Source organism: Ranitomeya variabilis, chromosome 4, assembly GCF_051348905.1.
Source record: "Ranitomeya variabilis isolate aRanVar5 chromosome 4, aRanVar5.hap1, whole genome shotgun sequence".
NCBI lineage: Eukaryota > Metazoa > Chordata > Amphibia > Anura > Dendrobatidae > Ranitomeya > Ranitomeya variabilis.
In genome coordinates, this window is record NC_135235.1 from 495,814,356 (window position 1) to 495,835,025 (window position 20,670).

The window sequence follows — 20,670 nt, forward strand, 5'->3', positions numbered from 1 at the left end:
TGGAGGCAATGATAATGGTGGTGGGGGCAATGATGATGGTGGTGGGGCAATGATGATGGTGCTGGAGGCAATAATGATGGTGGTGGGGCAATGATGATGGTGCTGGAGGCAATGATGATGGTGGTGGGGGCAATGATGATGTGCTGGAGGCAATGATGATGGTGCTGGAGGCAATGATGGTGTGGGGGCAATGATGATGTGCTGGAGGCAATGATGGTGCTGGAGGCAATGATGATGGTGGTGGGGGCAATGATGATGGTGCTGGAGGCAATGATGATGGTGGGGCAATGATGATGGTGCTTGAGACAATGATGGTGGTGGGGGCAATGATGATGATGATGGTGCTGGAGGCAATGATGATGGTGCTGGAGGCAATGATGATGGTGGTGGGGCAATGATGATGGTGCTGGAGGCAATGATGATGGTGGTGGGGCAATGATGATGGTGCTGGAGGCAATGATGGTGGTGCTGGAGGCAATGATGATGGTGGTGGGGGCAATTATGATGGTGGTGGGGGCAATGATAATGGTGGTGGGGCAATGATGATGGTGGTAGGGGCAATGATGATGGTGGTAGGGGAAGCAATGGTGGTGGGGGCAATGATGATGGTGGTGGGGGAGGCAATGATGATGGTGGGGAAGAAAGCAATGATGGTAGTGGTGTAAAGGACAAAAGATGGTAGTGGTGGAAAGGACAATGGTGGTGGGGAAGGAGGCAATGATGGAGGTGGTAATGAGTACAATGGTGAAGGGGGAGAACAATGATGATGGTGGAGGGAGCTGCATTATACTCTTTCAGGGGGGCTGCATTATACCCTATGAGGGGGCTACATTATAATTCTGTGGGGGCTGCATTATTCTCTGAGGGGGCTACATCATACTATATGAGGGAGCTACATTATGCCCTATGAGGGGCTACATTATATTCTGTGGAGGGGCTGCATTATATTATATGTGGGGGGTGCATTATTCTCTCAGGTGGCTACATCATACTATATGAGGGGAGCTGCATTATGCCCTATGAGGAGGCTACAGTATATTCTATGGGGGTTTGCATTATATTCTGAGGGGCTATATTATATTCTGTGGAGGGGCTGCATTATGCCATATGAAGGAGCTACGTTATATTCTATGGGGGGCTGCATTATACCTTGCGAGGGGGTTGCATTATATTTTGTGGGGTGCTGTATTATACCCTATGAGGGGGGCTGCATTATATTCCATGAGGGAGGCTACATTATATTCTATGAGGGATCTGCATTATATTCTATGGGGGCTGCATTATATTCTGTGGGAGGCTACATTATATTCTATGAGGGGGGCAACTTTATATTCTATGAGGGGGCTACCCCAACCCCTGCTACATAATTAAGACATGTACTACCTTATATTATGCCCTGATATTAGCGTGTTTTACCGCACAATTGATGGTCTTGAATGTATTTCTATGTAGCTACATAGTGGGCCCCAAGAATAATTTTCTCTGGTGGGCCCAAGGTGCTCTAGTCCGACGCTGCGCATGTGCATGTGTGCATCTGTGTGTTTGCGTGCACCTGTGTGCTTTCGTGCATGTGCATGCGTTGTGCGTGCGCCTGTGTGCTTTCATGCGTGTGCATGCATGCGTGCGCATGGTTTTTTTACTGTGATGTATTTAACCCCTTAGTGACGGAGCCAAATTTTTTAAATCTGACCAGTGTCACTTTATGTAGTAATAACTCTGGAATGCTTCAACAAATCTCAGTGATTTTGAGATTTTTTCGTGACACATTATACTTTATGATAATGATAAATTTAGCGCGATATGTTTTGTGTTTATTTACAAAAAATGTCAGCAATTTGAGAAAAATGTAAAAAAATAGCAATTTTCACACTTTGAATGATTATCCCTTTAATTCAGATAGTCATACCATAGCAAAACATTAATAAATAATATTTCCAACATGTCGGCTTTACATCAGCACCATTTGTCAAATGTTCTTTATTTTGTTAACATTTTAGGAGGTTTAAAAAGGCAGCAGTAATTTTTCATTTTTTCAAGGAAATTTACAAAAAAAATTTTTTAGGGACCTGTCCATGTTTGCAGTGACTTTAGAGGTCCCATATATTGGGAAACCCCCAAAACTTATACCATTTTAAAAATAGCACCCCCTGACATATTGAAAACTGCAGTCAGGTAGTTTATTATTTCTTCAGGTGATTTTCAGGAATTAATGCAAAGTCGCATAACAGAGATGAAAATGTGTATTTTTACCACCTAAATGTCACTAACTTCTGAACAAGTTACAACAGCCATCAGACTCTAAGGCCGCTATTTGGTCATGAATTGCCATGCCAAACATCAGGACCACACAATCCTGATCTGAATGCACCAATTGGGATAAAGAGGAAGCGCCCACACTCTGTTAACCATTTATATGATGTAGTCACTATTGACAGCAGCATCTAAGGGGTTAAACAGATATAATCAGTGCCAACACTGATCGTGGCTGATGCAGCAAGTTGTCAGCTATAGTGTACAGCCGACAGCTGCTGGATTGTCACCTGTATGGGGAGGCTATTCTCTTATATCTCAGGTCAGTTAAAAGACGTATTGGCTGTCATTAAGGGGTTAAACAAGTAGTGTGATCTGTGCAGCATGTGGTTTCAGTGTGTGTGTAATGGTGGTGTGAGCGTGTGTCTTGCGTGTGCGTGTGTGTGTGTGTGTGTGTGTGTGTGTGTTTGGTTTTTTTATTTAAATTTTTTTTTTAATTATATTGTTGAAAACATTTACAGTTAATGTACTTGTATTTAAGATAAAGAGCATTGAGGCTCCTAATTGTGATGGTAAAAAAAAAATGAAAATTAAAGGGAACCTGTCACCCCCAAAATCGATGGTGAGGTAAGCCCACCGTCCTCAGGGGCTTATCTACAGAATGCTGTAGATAAGCCCCCGATGACGGTGGGCTTACCTCACCATTGATTTTGGGGGTGGCAGGTTCCCTTAAAAAAGAATTATTAAAATTTTTTATTTCAAAATGTCCATAGTATCATTTCATAAAGGTAAATTTTAAAGTGTGGTGTATGTACAAATGTACACACATGCAATACAGAGTTGGTTGAGGGTTTATTTTTAAACTAGATGGTAGCCCGATTCGAACGCATCGGGTATTCTAGAATATGTATGTAGTTTATTTATGAAGATTTTAGAATAATACATTGAATACACAGGATTGTTCGCGGCCGGCCATGTAGTATATAACAGCCATGTAGTATGTAGCACAGCCACGTAGTATATAGCACAGCCCATGCAGTATATTGCACAGCCCACGTAGTACATTGCACAGCCCACGTATTATATTGCACAGCCCACGTATTATATTGCACAGCCCACGTATTACATTGCACAGCCCACGTAGTACATTGCACAGCCCATGTATTATATTGCACAGCCCACGTAGTATATTGCACAGCCATGTAGTATATTGCACAGCCCACATATTATATTGCACAGCCCACGTATTATATTGCACAGCCCACGTAGTATATTGCACAGCCCACGTATTATATTGCACAGCCCACGTAGTTTATAACACAGGCCACGTAGTCCATTGCACAGCCCATGTATTATATTGCACAGCCCACGTAGTAAATAGCACAGCCATGTAGTATATTGCACAGCCACGTAGTATGTAGCACAGCCACGTAGTATGTAGCACAGCCACGTAGTATATAGCACAGCCCATGCAGTATATTGCACAGCCCACGCAGTATATTGCACAGCCCACGTATTATATTGCACAGCCCACGTATTACATTGCACAGCCCACGTAGTACATTGCACAGCCCACATAGTATATTGCACAGCCCACGTAGTATATTGCACAGCCCACGTAGTTTATAACACAGGCCACGTAGTATATTGCACAACCCACGTAGTTTATAACACAGGCCACGTAGTATATTGCACAGCCCACGTAGTATATTGCACAGCCCACGCAGTATATTGCACAGCCCACGTATTATATTGCACAGCCCACGTATTACATTGCACAGCCCACATAGTACATTGCACAGCCCACGTAGTACATTGCACAGCCCACGTATTATATTGCACAGCCCACGTAGTTTATAACAGGCCACGTAGTCCATTGCACAGCCCATGTATTATATTGCACAGCCCACGTAGTAAATAGCACAGCCATGTAGTATATTGCACAGCCACGTAGTATGTAGCACAGCCACGTAGTATGTAGCACAGCCACGTAGTATATAGCACAGCCCATGCAGTATATTGCACAACCCACGTAGTACATTGCACAGCCCACGTATTATATTGCACAGCCCACGTATTACATTGCACAGCCCACGTAGTACATTGCACAGCCCACGTAGTATATTGCACAGCCCACGTATTATATTGCACAGCCCACGTAGTATATTGCACAGCCCACGTTGTTTATAACACAGGCCACGTAGTATATTGCACAGCCCACGTAGTTTATAACACAGGCCACGTAGTATATTGCACAGCCCACGTAGTATATTGCACAGCCCACGCAGTACATTGCACAGCCCACGCAGTATATAGCACAGCCCACGTAGTATATTGCACAGCCCACATAGTATATTGCCCAGCCCACATAGTATATTGCACAGCCCACGCAGTATATAGCAATGTGGGCATCATATCCCTGTTAAAAAAAAAAGAATTAAAATAAAAAATAGTTATATACTCACCTTCCGTTGGCCCCGGATCCAGGTGAAGCGGTTACCGACGCTTCTCGCGCGCTCCGGTCCCAAGAGTGCATTGCGGTCTCGCGAGATGATGACGTAGCGGTCTCGTGAGACCTGCTACGTCATCATCTCGTGAGACCGCAATGCATGGAGCGGTCACCGGAGCATCGCGAGGAGCGGGAAAGGCCGGTTCTGGATCCGAGGGGCCGACGGACGGTGAGTATATAAAGATTTTTTATTTTTTTTATTATTTTTAACATTAGATCTTTTAACTATTGATGCCGCATAGGCAGCATCAATGGTTAAAAGTTGGTCACACAGGGTTAATAGCAGCGGTAACGGAGTGCGTTACCCGCTGCATAACGCGGTCCGTTACCGCTGCCATTAACCCTGTGTGAGCGCTGACTGGAAGGGATTATGGAGCGGGCAATGACTGCGGGGAGGAAGGAGCGGCCATTTGCCGCCGGACTGTGCCCGTCGCTGATTGGTCGTGGCCGTTTTGCCGCAACCAATCAGTGACTTGGATTTCAATGACACACAGAGGCCGCAACCAATGAATATCCGTGACAGACAGAAGGACAGACAGAAGGACAGACAGAAAGACGGAAGTGACCCTTAGACAATTATATAGTAGATATAAAAGGTTATTGAAAATTTTTAATAGGTTTTTTTAATTTTTTTAGTAATTTTTAAAGAGATCTTTTCAAATCACATATGTGGTCTATACATTTTCAACTGGTGTTTAGGCATTTCAATTTTTCATGAGGGCATTGTTTTTTGTTTTTTTTTTGGGTGGGGGGGAAATGGCTTTACAGCTTGCGCATATTGTTGAACTAGGTAATCCAGCTCAGACTGGTGTGCCTTGGGTATATTTTTTTGGGTTGTTTCTCAAAACGTTGTTTATTGGCCTGCTTGAACATTGCTCAGATTCATTTAAACAGGGTGGTTTTTAAATCTTTTACATTAGCTAGTTTGGGGGGTTTGTGGGTCTAAGTATAAAGTCTTTATACTTACAGATCCATCAGGGACCACCAAGCCAGCAGGGACCACCAAGCCAGCAAGCCACTTTCCTGATGTAAGTATTAAAGACCACAAATCTTTGAATTTAATTTGTATAGTAGCTTACAAGTGTCTTTATACTTACAGATACACCAGGGACCACCAAGCCAGCAGGGACCACCAAGCCAACAAGCCACTTTCCTGATGTAAGTATTAAAGACCACAAATCTTTGAATTTAATTTGTATAGTAGCTAAAAGTGTCTTTATACTTACAGATACACCAGGGACCACTGAGCCAAAAAAAAAGTCTTCTTCTGGGCATCTGTGTAGTGAGGTAATTTAAAAAAAAATAGTTTTTGGTTCTTGTTAAAATTTCTGTTAAACACTATATGCATTAATTATGTTTTCACAGGAAGCTGAAGCAGCCAAGGGCCTCTCAGAAGGAGACGGGGTGGGTGAAGAAACGCAAGGAGTGGGCGCACAGAGTGTAAGTTGTGCCAAAACAGTTGCTTCACACATCACAGTGCACCCAACACATACAAAACAGATCATCATACATCACAGTACACATACAACATATGCCTACATCCAACATAATTCTTTTTCATTTTTTTAGTCTGCTGCACATTCTGGCCAACGCCATGAAGGTCCTCCCAGCCGCTCCCAGAGTCGGAGTCGTAATCGCCGCAGCGGTCAGCCAGCAGTGAGGTTTTTTTTTCTTTTTTCTCTTGGCAGTTTTGTGTTTCAGTGTACAATTTTTTTTTTGCTCTTTTCAGAATCTTCACAGCGTGCTCCCAACTCAGATGATGAGGCCATGCAGATCAGTTTGTGACTTGTCGGCTCTGGGAGCAAATATGCGAGAACATTGTGGCCAACTGGGAGGACCTTGATCCAAAGCAGCAGACTCGAGAACGTAAGTAGTCACATTTCAGTCATTTCTGGAGCAGGACGGAATGTGTTGTAATTAACCCATTTTTTATTTCATTCTTCTCCTTACAGGTGAAAGGGTTATGAAGCGGTGGCGGTCACTCAGCGATCGCTTCAAGAGGGAGTATAACAAGGAGATGCAGGCCCCGAGTGGCTCAAGAGGACGACGAAGGCCACAATATAAGTACAGCCATGCCCTGTCCTTCCTCCGGGAAACGATGTTGAGTAGAAGGTAAATATTCAACAGCCCATTGAATAATTCACCATGTTTACCTGTCTAACCTTTTTTTTTGTTTCAGGCAGGGCTTTTTCCTATCAATATATTAATTGTTATTTTTTTCTATTATTTCACAGCACCGTCTGTAGCACTCGGGAGCCTGCTTCTACTTTGTACCCCTCTGGAGCGATCCCACAGGAGTCCGCCACAGTGGACCATGTCGGTAGACCCCACCCCTCTGACCCCTCGTCTGGCCCTTCCCTCACTTCCAGTACCTCTGCCCCATCCACTTCAACATCCGCCAGCGCTGGAGCATCATCGCAGACTTCGTTACTTGAAGCTGCTGGTGACGAGTTAGCGTTCCCTTTACCCCACCCCTCTGATCCTGCCACCTCTAGAACACCATTAGGTTCAGGGCGGCAGCGACAGAGGGGTCAGGAAAGGAGTTATGCTCCTGAGTTCTTGCATCTGAATGCATCCTTCCAGAGCTCTTTCAAACTTTTGGGAGAGCAAGTGACTGCTGGGTTCAGCATGGTGAAACAAAGCATCAGTGAACTCAGCAGTCGCTTGGATAGGCTGCATTCAGATGCAAGGGAATCTCCAAACAACCTTTTTTTTCAATCAATGCTCAGGAGCATGGAAAAGCTAACTCTTCACCAGCAGATGCATGTAATGCAAGGCTGCCATGCTGCTCTAGTGCAGGCCATCACCAAAGCCCCTCCAACTCCCACACCTCCCCACACAGCCACTGTCTCTCCTTCCAACCCTTTCCAAACTACTTATTGTTTCCCAACGCAGGCCCAATTCCCAACGCAGGCCCAATTCCGAACCCAGGCCCAATTCCCAACCCAGTCCCAATTCCCAACCCAGGCCCAATTCCCAACCCAGGCCCAATTCCCAATGCAGGCCCAATTCCCAACGCAGGGCCAATAACCAATGTCTTCCCCACTGTTTCCTTCCCTATCAAATTTTCCTTCCCCGTTTAGTTTTCCACCTACCCCAACACCACCCCCTGTCCAACCTGACCTCCCTGCTCAGCCTCATGTTTTTTCCCCTCCTTCCACTACAGATCAACCCCAACCCAGTAGGCTTTCCCCCACTATCGACGTGGTCCAACCTTCCAGCCTCTCCAATAGTATCTCCACCCCACAATTTACAGATTTGTAAAGTTTAAATTGTTAAAGTTTAATAAAAATTAAAAAAAAAAAATTGGGTAAAATAAACTAATTTTAATCTAAATTGATTACAAAAAGTTGTTAATAAGTGTAATAAAAATGTGGTTTTGTTTAAAATTTTTTTTATTGTCAAGTGTCTTCATTTAACTATAGTAATATAAAAAAGGTACACAAACATAAGACGTTGTAAAGGTATAACATGTTTGGTTTATTAGAAAACATACCAAACTTTAGGGAAATAAGTAAAACTTGGTGTCAATAAAATCAGAAGAGTGACTTTGTACAGAAACATTATTGCCATAGACATCAAAGAAACATCTCAAACTATGTCTTCTTGCCATGGAACTCGGCCTTCAGGTGAAATGAAATAATCAGCGAAGTGGTCCCTCATTCTGGAAACCGCAAGTGCAGTCCGAACAGAGTTGCTTTGATAGTCCCACAAGGTTGTCTGAGAGTCCTCTTCATCCATGGAAACTGGCTCCTGGGAAATCACATAATTGTGCAGCACCACACAGGCCTTGACAACCTCATCCACAGTCTCTGTAGTTTTATGGCGGTTAGCAGCACTCACCACTTTGCAGTTAAAATGCCAAACGCGCACTCCACCACTCGTCTGGCTCTCGTTAAACGGTAGTTAAACACTCGTTTTGTTCGGGTCAATCCACTGCTTGCATAAGGTTTCAGTAGGTGTGGTGACAGCTTGGATGCCTCATCACCAACACAGACAAATGGCATAGGTGGGCCAGATGTTCCCAGGAGTGGAACATCATAGGTGTCTCCATAAAGACAACAAAGGCACAGATGATTGGCCTCGGGGAGACCAAAACATCCAACACCGCGGAGACACCATCACGTGTTTCTCAACGCAGTGATCCAGAACACTGCCCCCATCCCTTATGGGAAATATGCAAATGCATGTAGAGAAGCTGCGGAGACACCATCACGTGTTTCTCAACGCAAGCAGTGAATAGCCAGGCCTTTCCCCGGGAAGGAACAACCACGGGAAGGGCAGCATCCAATAAAGGAAAACATCCAATACAGGAAAACCACCTATGCCAAGCATGGTATCCATCCACACACAGCTGTTTTGGGGTGTTTGCCCCTCATCAGTGTGGAATAGGAATCTGGCTATTAGGAGCAGTGCCTAGTGAAAAGGCTGTAAAGGCACAGATGATTGGCCTCGGGGAGACCAAAACATCCAACACCGCGGAGACACCATCACGTGTTTCTCAACGCAGTGATCCAGAACACTGCCCCCATCCCTTATGGGAAATATGCAAATGCATGTAGAGAAGCTGCATAGGGGTGGAGCCGCATATTCATCACTGTAATGAGCGGTACCACGTGACCGCTCATACAGGACAAGCTGCGGCGCTGAGAGGAAGCATCGAGGGAGCTGGGTGAGTATTTTATTTCCAGCGGGCGGGCGCACAGGGGGTGGGAGAGGGGAGGTGACATCTTTATTTTAACCACAAAAAAAATTAAAAAACAATGATTTTTCATTCCTTCTCTCCAGCGAACGCTGCTGGGAAGAAGGAATGAATTCCGGCTTCAGCACTAGATGCAGGGGACAGCGCTTATCTCTAGTGCTGTCTCCTGCACGGTCCGTGTGATCCTCGGTGGGCACACGGGCGGCACATGGCTGCCGCACGTGTGCCACACTGATGTGCCACGTGAGCACACGGACACGGATAACTCCGGTACCGATTTTTCCGGTACCGGAATTATCTGGACGTGTGAGACTGGCCTTATGGAGCAGGTGTTAAACACTGTGGAATGGGCACAAATAATAAAATAATTAACATGCTGCAGAAAATGCAACGCAGTTTTTCAGTGCAGTATTTTCTGCAGCATGTTCACTGCTGATGTGGTTTTTCATAGGTTAACGTGCACATGGCATTAACTATGAACAATGATAAAAAAAATACATAAAAATAGGCTTACCGCCGGAGAGATGGAAACCCTCAACTGTGTGTCCTTCCTTCCGATGACATCCCCAACAAGTTCCAATAAAACAACCTCATTCGCAAGTAGTTAAAGAATTTATCCGGTTCTGCCGTAACTCCATGTAGAGTGTTGAATACATGCCCGGGTCATTCGCTGTGCGTTTATGGGATGTATCCATAGGCGGCGCCGGCGACGTCGCTGTCGAAGAATCCTCTCTCTTGCTGCTGCCTCCTTTTCCCGAACTATTATTGCCAGCCTATTGGTCTCAAAAATAACATCAGAACATATGGTAGCAATCTTCACAAGCACTCCTTCCATCTCTGCCACTTTCTCTGAACCCTGTCAAAGATGGGCTGTAAAAACAGTCAATATATGGTTTCCCTTATTTTCCAGTACCCAATCACATTTGGGAGACTCCCATTTTTAGTCATGGAAAACGGATCCGTCAAAAAAATGGATGAAACGGATGATAAAAACTGACAAGACGGATGCAACGGATCCAGTTTTTCGACGGAACCGTCTAGCGGATCCGTCGAAATACTGTATGCGTTGCATCAGTTTTTCATTATTTTTGACGCATCCATCGATACGTCGCGCCGACGCATTGTGACGGCCGCCAGATGACGCAAATGTGAAAGAAGCCTAATACGCTGCGCACAGAGACGCAAATGTGAAACCAGCCAAAGAAATGTAATTCTTAAAAATAGTTTAGCTAAGGTTACTTTCACACTAGCGTCGGTACGGGGCTGTCGCGCTGCGTCGGCCCGACGTACCGACGCATACTGTGAAAAAAATGCCCAACGTGGGCAGCGGAAGCAGTCTTACGACACTTCCGCTGCCCCATTTTAATGTCCGGGGAGGAGGGGGCGGAGTTTCGGCTGTGCATGCGCGGTCGAAAATGGCGGACTCAACGCACAAAAAAAGCTGCATGTAACTTTTTTTGTGCCGGGGGTCCGCCAAAACACGATGCAACCGTCGCACGACGGTTGTGACTTGTGGCCATGCGTCGCTAATGTTAGTCTATGGGGAAAAAACGCATCCTGCAGACAACTTTGCAGAATGCGTTTTTTCTCCAAAACGACTCATTGCGACGTACAGCCAAAAACGCTAGTGTGAAAGTAGCCTAACCTGCTGTCTTTGACGAGTTAACAATTGGAGCAACACTCCTAACAGCAACAGACGATATGGTCTGCGTAGCCGTAATTGATGTTCTGTGTTCTCTTCGCCACGCTGTGGGCTCCGCTGTGAAATGTCCTGTGAACTTATTTTAGTGGTAATGGAAGGCTTTCCAAAATGGAGAATCAGAAGAGGTTGGACTAGGAAATGACATCAACCTTTTTTTTTCACTTGTATTATCTTTATGTAGGTTACAAAAACACATACAAAACCGCACTAAAAACTGCATGTAAATCCGCACAAAAGACGCATCAAAAACAGATAAAAAAAATGCAACAAATCTGCACCTGCGTTTTCTGGCTAGAGAGGTAAGAATCTGCACAGGAAATTCCACAGGCAAATCCGCAACATGTGCACATACCATTAAATAGGTTTTGTTGCATTTTTTCTCCATTGGGGGGAGTCTCTAGTTTATTGGTAACATGTTTTGTTTATATCATCAGTCTGCAATCCTGGTGTTACAGACTTGTCTAAACCTCTCCCCATCATACTAAGTGTGGTTGCCAGAAGCATGTAGCAATTATCTGCTATATTCAAGGAGCAACCTAGGTGCTATTAGCTTTGATGTAAGCCACTAGAGGAGTATGGCAGAAACCCTGTAAGGGTATGACTCCACGGTACGGATGGGCGGCGGTATCGCCGCAGCGGCGAAGCCGCTCGGCGCTAAGCCCCGCCCCCTTAATGGGACGCGATCATGCCGGATGTGTTAACTCTTCACATCCGGGATGATCGCTCTGTCCCATAGGGCCCTGTGATATGCCTTGCGGGGACGCTGCGTCCCCGCAAGGTGTACGGACATGCTGCGATCTGAAAAGACGCGCAGCATGTCCGTAGTCGCAGGGCCGCCGCGTGCGGGTTTCCACGCATAGTGGAGACGGGATTTCATCAAATCCCCTCCACTATGCTGGAACATCTGGACGCTGCTTGTTTGACGCTGCAGCGCTGCGCAGCATCAAACAAGCAGCGTTTCCTGAACGTGGAAACATACCCCAAGGGTATGTGTCCACGGTCAGTAAACGCTGCTTGTTTGACGCTGCGCAGAGCTGCAGCGTCAAACACGCAGCGTCCAGATGTTCCAGCATAGTGGAGGGAATTTTTTGAAATCCCGTGTCCACTATTCGTGGAAACACGCATGCGGCGGGCCTGCGACTCCGGACATGCTGCGCGTCTTTTCAGATCGCAGCATGTTCGTACTCCTTGCGGGGACGCAGCGTCCCCGCAAGGCATAACACAGGGCCCTATGGGAGGGGGGCGATGATCCCGGATGTGTACAGTTAACACATCCGGCATCATCGCGTCCCAGAAGGGGGTGGGGCTTAGCGCCGAGCGGCTTCGCCGCTCCGGCGATACCGCCGGCCATCCTGAACGTGGACACGCAGCCTTAGGGTATGTGCATACGCTGCGGATTTTGCTGCGAATCCGCAGCATTTCCGTAGCTGCGGATCCGCAGCGCTTTCCCATGCATTTACAGTACCATGTAAAGCTACGGGAAATGAAATAAGCAGTGCACATGCTGCGGGAAAAAACGCTGCAGTTTATTTTCCGCAGCATGTCAATTCTTTGTGCGGAATCCGCAGCGGTTTTTCACCTTCTCCAATAGGAAACTGCAGGTGAAAATCCGCAGCGGAAACCGCAATAAAAACCACGATAAATCCGCAGTAAAAACACAATGGAATCCGCAGCGTGTGCACATGGCCTAAGACTTCTTCAGCTTGGGTACCAGTTAAGTAGCACTAAGGCCAGTCTCACACGTCCAGATAATTCCGGTACCGGAAAAAAATGGTACCGGAATTATCCGTGTCCGTGTGCCCCTGCGTTTCTGTGGCACATCAGTGTGGCACACGTGTGCCTCCCGTGTGCCCACTGGGTACCACACGCACCGTGCAGGAGACAGCGCTAAAGTTTAGCGCTGTCCCCTGCATCGTGCTGAAGCCGCGATTTATATCTTCTGTGCAGCAGCGTTTGCTGTAAAGAAGATATGAATAATCCATTTTTTTAGTGGTATTTCGTGTTTGAAATAAAGCTCCATGTCCCCACCCCCCTCCCACCCCCTGTGCGCCCCCCCCGCTGTTCTGAAAATACTCACCCGCCTCCCTCGCAGTGTCCTGTCCTGGCCGCACCTTCTACTGTATGCGGTCACGTGGGGCCGCTCATTTACAGTAATGAATATGCGGCTCCACCCCTATGGGAGGTGGAGCCGCATATTCATGACTGTAATTGGCGGCCCCACGTGACCGCATACAGTAGAAGGTGCGGCCAGGACAGGAAGCAGCGACAGCCAACGAGGGAGCCGGGTGAGTATTTTCAGAACAGCGGGGGGGCGCACAGGGGGTGGGGACATGGAGCTTTATTTTAAACACGAAATACCACTAAAAAAATGGATTATTCATATCTTCTTTACAGCAAACGCTGCTGCACAGAAGATATGAATCGCGGCTTCAGCACCATGTGGGGGGGACAGCGCTTACTGGAGAGCTGTCTCCTGCACGGCACACAGAGAACGTCCGTGTGCGGTACGTGTTTTACACAGACCCATTGACTTTAATGGGTCCGTGTAATATGTGCGCTCCCACGAACACTGACATGTCTCCGTGTTTGGCACACGGAGACACGGTCCGCAAAAAATCAATGACATCTGCACAGATGCATTGATTTTAATGTGTCTACGTGTGTCAGTGGCTCCGGTACGTGAGGAAACTGTCACCTCACGTACCGGAGCCACTGACGTGTGAAACCGGCCTAATATGTTAAGAGCGGGAACGCTGCCAAAACTCCAGCTGATTTCTAAGACATTGATGATGCAGCGCCCCAGAGTCCTGGTCATTGCAGTACTGTGGCTCCGCCACTAATGGGATACGTCTGATGGCACTGAAGGAGTTCATCTGACCAGGTATCACAGACACCAATACATTTCACAGCCGGGCCTCCAGGGGGAGCTAAGGGTTCTATTCATTAGGCCACTCCTCACATACTGGTAAAACTGGGGGTCAGGCAGGAAGTTAGGGAGAAAGCTGACTGGGTTGGAACCAGGCAACACCTTGTGGCAGAGGGTGTTGTAGGGGAAGATTCGGTAGGGTCCCTGTCAGGGGTGGGATCCTGACAGAGGCCTGGCTACAGGAAGGAACGTCAAGGGACCGTGCCTGCTCAGCATAGCGGCGGTGCCCTAAGGAAGGATCAGAAGCGAGATATATTGTGCTGAGTGAGAAACGAGATCAAAGCAAGAAGGAGAATACCAGTAGGAGTCGTGCTGTAAGACCGAGGCAACATCCTACTGAGGCGCAAACAACCGGTGGCCGGAACGCCGAGGAAGTATTTCTATATACAGCTTCAGGCAATACTTCAAACCTACGGCAGGACAGTCAGTCTCAGGCGGGCTGTCTCACCTAAATCACCTATGCAGTCTTGGGGGCAACTTGTGGAGAGGGGCGACTCTAGGGTCCCGGAAGAGCTCCGAGCCTACCCGTCAAACGGGTGCCGTCCTAACCGTAACATCAGGGAGGGACGGAGGATTAGCAGAACATCATCTAATCGAGTTGTGAGGGAACTTAAGAAACAGACACAACAGTTGTGGGGACTTTCCGTAAGCACAGCAGGGAAGGACCGCAACACATAGCGCTAGCAGGTAGGCACAGATTTCCACCTGCAAAGGGAACTCTGGAGGTGCCATCGGACCGACCGGACTTGCGCAGCCTGGTGAACCGTATTCCGGACTGAGGACCCAGAGACCTTCAGTAAAGAGGTAAAGAGACTGCAACCTGGTGTCCTCGTTATTTACTGCACCGCACCACCACCACCACTACCACTATCCACATCTATCAGATACTGTGCGCCCTTCGGCAGGGTCACGGACCGGGGCCTAGCCACCGTGACAACCCCAGAGCAGAGACTCAGAGGCCCGGTACCGGGTACCCCTCGGCCCTGCGGCGGTGGGGGCGCTACAACTTGGCGTCACGAACAGGATCTACTTAAGCCTGAAGAATCAGGTCATGTGTGCCTTGGAACTGTGATTTATTGTGCTTGGACTGTACTTTATTGCAAAGACTGTGGATTGTCACTTGCCGCCAAAAGTTCGCGCCAAAACCGCCGCCATTACAGCGCTAAGGAGAGCGCAGGAGAAGAAGAAGGGCGTGGAAGTGGGCGTGAACAAGCTGAAGAGCGCGAAAGACAATGGCCGCCCAGTCTAAATATTTCGGCCCCTTGAGGACGTGTCCGTCAGCAGCCGAGATCCGCCTCCTGATCCTCAATGGTGGGCAGAGACAAAGAAAACGAAACCACCCACGAAGGAGAGAGCGGGAAAAGGACCAGGAAGAAGAAGTCAGCGACATGGAGGACGCCATGGCCAGCCGCCCGGAGCCGGAGTGTGGGGTCGGAGCCGAGGACTCCCCCAGCTACCCGGAGAGGCACCGCAGCCAGACCTCCGCAGCTGACGCTGACCTCCTGCAGATCGGAGCGGACGAGCTGACCCACCAACTCCTGCAGACGCAGTTGAGCACTGAGGTCGGGTGGAAGAAGACCATCATCGGGAGCCTCGCCAGAAGTCTGTCGGCAGCCTCATCTGGTCCGGAGCGAGAAAGAAGTTCCAGCGCTCCGAAGCCAGAAAGCAAGGCCCTGCCGGAAGGCGAGATGCTGCAAGCAGAGATGACAACGTCGCAGCACGAGGCCCTGCAACCAGCGTTCCAGACCCCAGCGGAGGCAGAGCAGACCGGCACTGGAGGAACCGCATCTGAAGCAGGTATGAAGGGCGACCCTGCCCTGACGACCGACACCCCTCCAGTGACTGCTAGTGCCACAGCTGCTGACTCCGTTCCAGTGACTGATCTTGCAGCAGCTGCTACCTCTGCTGCAGCAAATGCCCATACTCAAGCTGCGCAGACCTCCATAGCTGCGCATGATTTAACCGTACATGAAAGACGGATTAACGGCGTGTGTCCAGCACTGGGTGTAGCCCTGGACCTCACTTTTCCCAGGCCAGGAAGGGTTAAGTGCCAGGTGCAGCCCTGGAAGCCGTCCAACTAAACCTCGGAAACCTGAAACTGTACATAGTTAACTGTTTGTTTCCCTGCTTTTTGCTACTAATACCCGACCTGGGTTATTCTTAAAGGGATCCCTTAGTTTACCCGGGATCCCTATTGCTTTTATTTTTGTTTTTATTTTCCTTTTGCTCCTTGTTTACTCAAGTTTACAAAGAACTGCTGGATCATGAACAATGCATGATACAAACTCCTTGTATATAATTTGCACCTTCTTAAAGGTGCTCCCTACTGGGTTATCAAAGACATTTTGTGAAGAAACCGTTCCTGGAAACCGTCCAAGAGTTTCTGCGGAAAACGGACTTGCAACTTGAGAAGTTGCACTACCTCAAAGAGACTTGGTTCCCTCTTAAAGGGAATGTTGACTTGTCATACTTAACGCATAATGTTGCCTTAAATGAGTAATGATAATGTTTTGATATAGTGAGTTATATGTAGTCAGGTAGACAATTATAAGAAATGTTGATAATGCACTCTGAAATAAAGTAATTATTGGAAAGGTGCAGTAGACCCGTAGGGGTAGACATAAAGTCCTGCATAGGTGAAAGCTAGAAGAAAGATGCAGCAGACCCGTAGGGGTAGACATAGCGTCCTGCATACATGTCAGTAAGAAAGTAATGAAGGAAGTTTAATGCTTTATTTAACAGAAAATGTTTGATAATGTTAATAGAAGAATGAGGACAGAAAATGAACCCGTAGGGGTTAGTGGTGAGTCCTCTTAGGAGCCATATAGGGATGGCTCAGTGATTTCAAACTGAAAGTAAATGTTATGTTTTATACTGTGTATAGTAGTTGAAAAGGCAGTAGGCCCGGGCTGAAAGGGGCGGTCCTGTAAAGAAAGGAGAGGCAACAGGCCTGGAGCAGTTAGGACAGGCGGTCCTGCAGACGTAAAGTAGGAGAATGTAGCACAGTTGCTCAAGCCTTATAATGTGTTATAAGAAGGTCTTTAGTGGATTTAGAGTGTACATCCTTAAAGGCAATGTTAAATTATTGTTCAACAATTTTGCACTAAGTAGAATACCCGGTTGGGTAACAGGAGTTACTTATAGCCTGTAATTTATAATATTTAACCATGTTTGTAACGTTCAAGTGTCCTCACCTCCCATAAAGGGAAGCTCTGTTCAAATATGCTTATTGTTATTGCACTCAACAAAATTGTATGTCTTTTTGCTAACCTGTATTGTTGTTTTCTTCCCAGTCCAGGAGTACTGGATTTAACCGGGGGGGAGTGCAGCGCCCCAGAGTCCTGGTCGTTGCAGTACTGTGGCTCCGCCACTAAGGGAAGCCATGGTACGTCTGATGGCACTGAAGGAGTTCATCTGACCAGGTATCACAGACACCAATACATTTCACAGCCGGGCCTCCAGGGGGAGCTAAGGGTTCTATTCATTAGGCCACTCCTCACATACTGGTAAAACTGGGGGTCAGGCAGGAAGTTAGGGAGAAAGCTGACTGGGTTGGAACCAGGCAACACCTTGTGGCAGAGGGTGTTGTAGGGGAAGATTCGGTAGGGTCCCTGTCAGGGGTGGGATCCTGACAGAGGCCTGGCTACAGGAAGGAACGTCAAGGGACCGTGCCTGCTCAGCATAGCGGCGGTGCCCTAAGGAAGGATCAGAAGCGAGATATATTGTGCTGAGTGAGAAACGAGATCAAAGCAAGAAGGAGAATACCAGTAGGAGTCGTGCTGTAAGACCGAGGCAACATCCTACTGAGGCGCAAACAACCGGTGGCCGGAACGCCGAGGAAGTATTTCTATATACAGCTTCAGGCAATACTTCAAACCTACAGCAGGACAGTCAGTCTCAGGCGGGCTGTCTCACCTAAATCACCTATGCAGTCTTGGGGGGCAACTTGTGGAGAGGGGCGACTCTAGGGTCCCAGAAGAGCTCCGAGCCTACCCGTCAAACGGGTGCCGTCCTAACCGTAACATCAGGGAGGGACGGAGGATTAGCAGAACATCATCTAATCAAGTTGTGAGGGAACTTAAGAAACAGACACAACAGTTGTGGGGACTTTCCGTAAGCACAGCAGGGAAGGACCGCAACACATAGCGCTAGCAGGTAGGCACAGATTTCCACCTGCAAAGGGAACTCTGGAGGTGCCATCGGACCGACCGGACTTGCGCAGCCTGGTGAACCGTATTCCGGACTGAGGACCCAGAGACCTTCAGTAAAGAGGTAAAGAGACTGCAACCTGGTGTCCTCGTTATTTACTGCACCGCACCACCACCACCACTACCACTATCCACATCTATCAGATACTGTGCGCCCTTCGGCAGGGTCACGGACCGGGGCCTAGCCACCGTGATAACCCCAGAGCAGAGACTCAGAGGCCCGGTACCGGGTACCCCTCGGCCCTGCGGCGGTGGGGGCGCTACAATGACCAGTCCTGGAGGTCTATAATTACACAACCAAGGGCTGGTGATGAAAGAACAACTTGCAGGAGTTCAATAGGTAGAAAGCTGGAGATGCTGATGGAAGACGGGATATGGTAAATTGTAGAAAAATTAATGAAAGAATAGTGCATTAAATTTTAAGTTCTGAAGATGTTCATTTATCTGTTCTACAACTATCCAGTATGTGTTGGGTTTCAGTTATTTCCAAATTAACATAACGTTTTGATGTCAGTGAACCCGACTTTCCAATTAGCATACCAAGATTTTGATGTGAAACAAGCCCAATCCTCGCTACTGATGACACTAATAACTGTAGATTTTTTTCCTATTTTAATTAACTATTCTTAAATTATGAAAGGGAAAAGTACAATTAGAGTATAGAGCTGACAGTATTCTACCCCCCTGCAGTCAGGGAAGAGGTTTCTGGGTTTAACGTGCAGACAGTCCAGAGGTGTATCCAGATTTTCTGGCACCAGGGAAAGAATTCAGTTTGGTGCCCCCCAATCCCACCTCCTAGCACATATGGGATATCCACACTTAGTCACGTGCCAACGAGCTGCTCACCCTAATTCAATGTTCAGTGAAAGACTGAGGGAAAAGCTCGTTGTCATGTGACCATAAGTATGAAAATCGCCTGAGGGAAGTGGTCATGTGATGACTGGTGGAACCAGCAGGCAGAGCTGAATCCTGACAGTGAGTACAGGTAGTCCTCGACTTACGACGTTGATCCGTTCTTACACAGCGTCGTAAACCGAGTTTCGATGTAAGTCGGACCATACATTCATACAGTACTGTACCATAATAACAGTACAGTACTGCAAACGCTTAGCCTATCCAAACACCTATCCTAACACAGTACCCTACATAATTAGGGTGTTATTGCGTGCAGGAGACTCGTTTTCCTCGTGTAACCGGGTACAGTGTACAGTACTGGACTCTATTCTTCTGCCACTGCACGTAGTTGCATGTAGTTCGACTTACGACGCAAACCGTGTAAGTCGGAACGAGGCCTCGTATAAAGCGTTGTAACCACAAAACGATGTAACTCGAGACCGTTGTAACCCGAGGACTAACTGTATATGACACCCTGTTAGGATTGGCTACAGTGCTTCATTTTATAATGAAAGGGCTCGCCCAGGTTTGAGATGAAAGTCTGCAGTCACTGTAAGTGGCTGCAGGTTCGTGAATTCACATAGTGCATATACTGCACGCTTTTGATTCTCCCTTGCACAAGCATGCGATTGGACTAGACGTGTCCTGCCTCGCTCAATTCATTTTAATTTATTGAAGCTACATATGTCTAGTCGGAACATGACCACATGTATGCAAATCACCGGCACAAGAGAATCCTAACAGCGTGCAGTGCGCACTGTGAGAATTCAGAAGTCTGCAGTCACATAGAATGTCTGCAGACTCATTGCAAACTTTGACAACTCCTTTAATGCGCCTAATATAAATAAACATATGAGAATTAGTATCGCAAAAAAATTTTACACCAGGTATCTGATGTATGATGTGATGTAGTCTCTGGAGTCGTTCTCTTTCTTTCCTTCTTCATCTTGCCCAGATGCCATGATGACTTTTCTCATCCACAGCCCATCTCTGAAGACTTCCATCTTCTCTGGTCTTCTGCAGCACATCCCCACATGTTGCCCTTAAAGATAGCAGCGTCATTATAATGCTCCTGAATAAAGATATCTGCCCTACGCTGAGCAGCTAAATGAATAATTGCCCCTCACTATATTCCCTGCACAAAATATGATCCCCACACTGTCCCTCATGGTATATGCTCTCCGTGCTGCCCCCTCTTCACACTGTTCACTCCCACTGGATCCCTCCGATAGGGCCAATTCTCTATACTATGCTCCCCACTCACTACACTCCCCCCTTCTTGCGCTTGCACTGTTCCGCCATGGTACCCCCACACTACTCAGTCTCTATTCTGTGCCCACTCACACTTTTCTTCCCCCATATTGTCTCCTCGCACCATTCCCCTCAATAGTCTACTCACACTTTCCCCCTCCCTCCTCATACATTTACCCTCTCACTTTCCACACTGCCTCCTCACACATCCCTGACTCCCCATACTTC

At 47.4% G+C, this 20,670-nt stretch overlaps 2 protein-coding genes across 4 annotated transcripts in view; one reads left to right on the plus strand and one right to left on the minus strand.

Annotated features, from left to right (window-relative positions):
* NCOA6 (nuclear receptor coactivator 6) overlaps nt 1–20,237 on the minus strand; it is a 72,462-nt gene extending 52,225 nt beyond the window's left edge. The window contains exon 1 of one of the 2 annotated variants that reach the window (XM_077251981.1): nt 20,074–20,237. The gene's annotated coding sequence lies outside the window, so the exon portion shown is untranslated. Of the gene's footprint in view, nt 1–11,106; nt 11,234–20,073 lie in introns of those variants that run through there. The other variant, XM_077251976.1, reaches the window with a different exon arrangement.
* Nucleotides 4,620–8,034, plus strand: LOC143769064 (uncharacterized). Of its 2 annotated transcripts, XM_077257648.1 has the most exons (5): nt 4,620–5,787; nt 5,859–5,917; nt 5,988–6,046; nt 6,125–6,871; nt 6,994–8,034. In XM_077257648.1, exons 4-5 carry the CDS (start codon nt 6,723–6,725, stop codon nt 7,787–7,789), a joined length of 945 nt encoding a protein of 314 aa, XP_077113763.1. In that variant the 5' UTR covers nt 4,620–5,787; nt 5,859–5,917; nt 5,988–6,046; nt 6,125–6,722; the 3' UTR covers nt 7,790–8,034. The 2 variants fall into 2 exon arrangements, with proteins under 2 accessions (XP_077113763.1, XP_077113762.1); XM_077257647.1 differs by lacking the exon at nt 5,859–5,917.
* Nucleotides 20,238–20,670: the final 433 nt, after the last annotated feature.

What these genes read in the sequence shown, in the direction of transcription:
- LOC143769064 (XM_077257648.1), top strand. Translation starts at nt 6,723, where the DNA reads ATGAAGCGGTGGCGGTCACTCAGCGATCGCTTCAAGAGGGAGTATAAC. An exon ending in GAAACGATGTTGAGTAGAAG is followed by an intron (nt 6,872 to 6,993) that starts GTAAATATTCAA and finishes ATTATTTCACAG; the next exon opens with CACCGTCTGTAGCACTCGGG.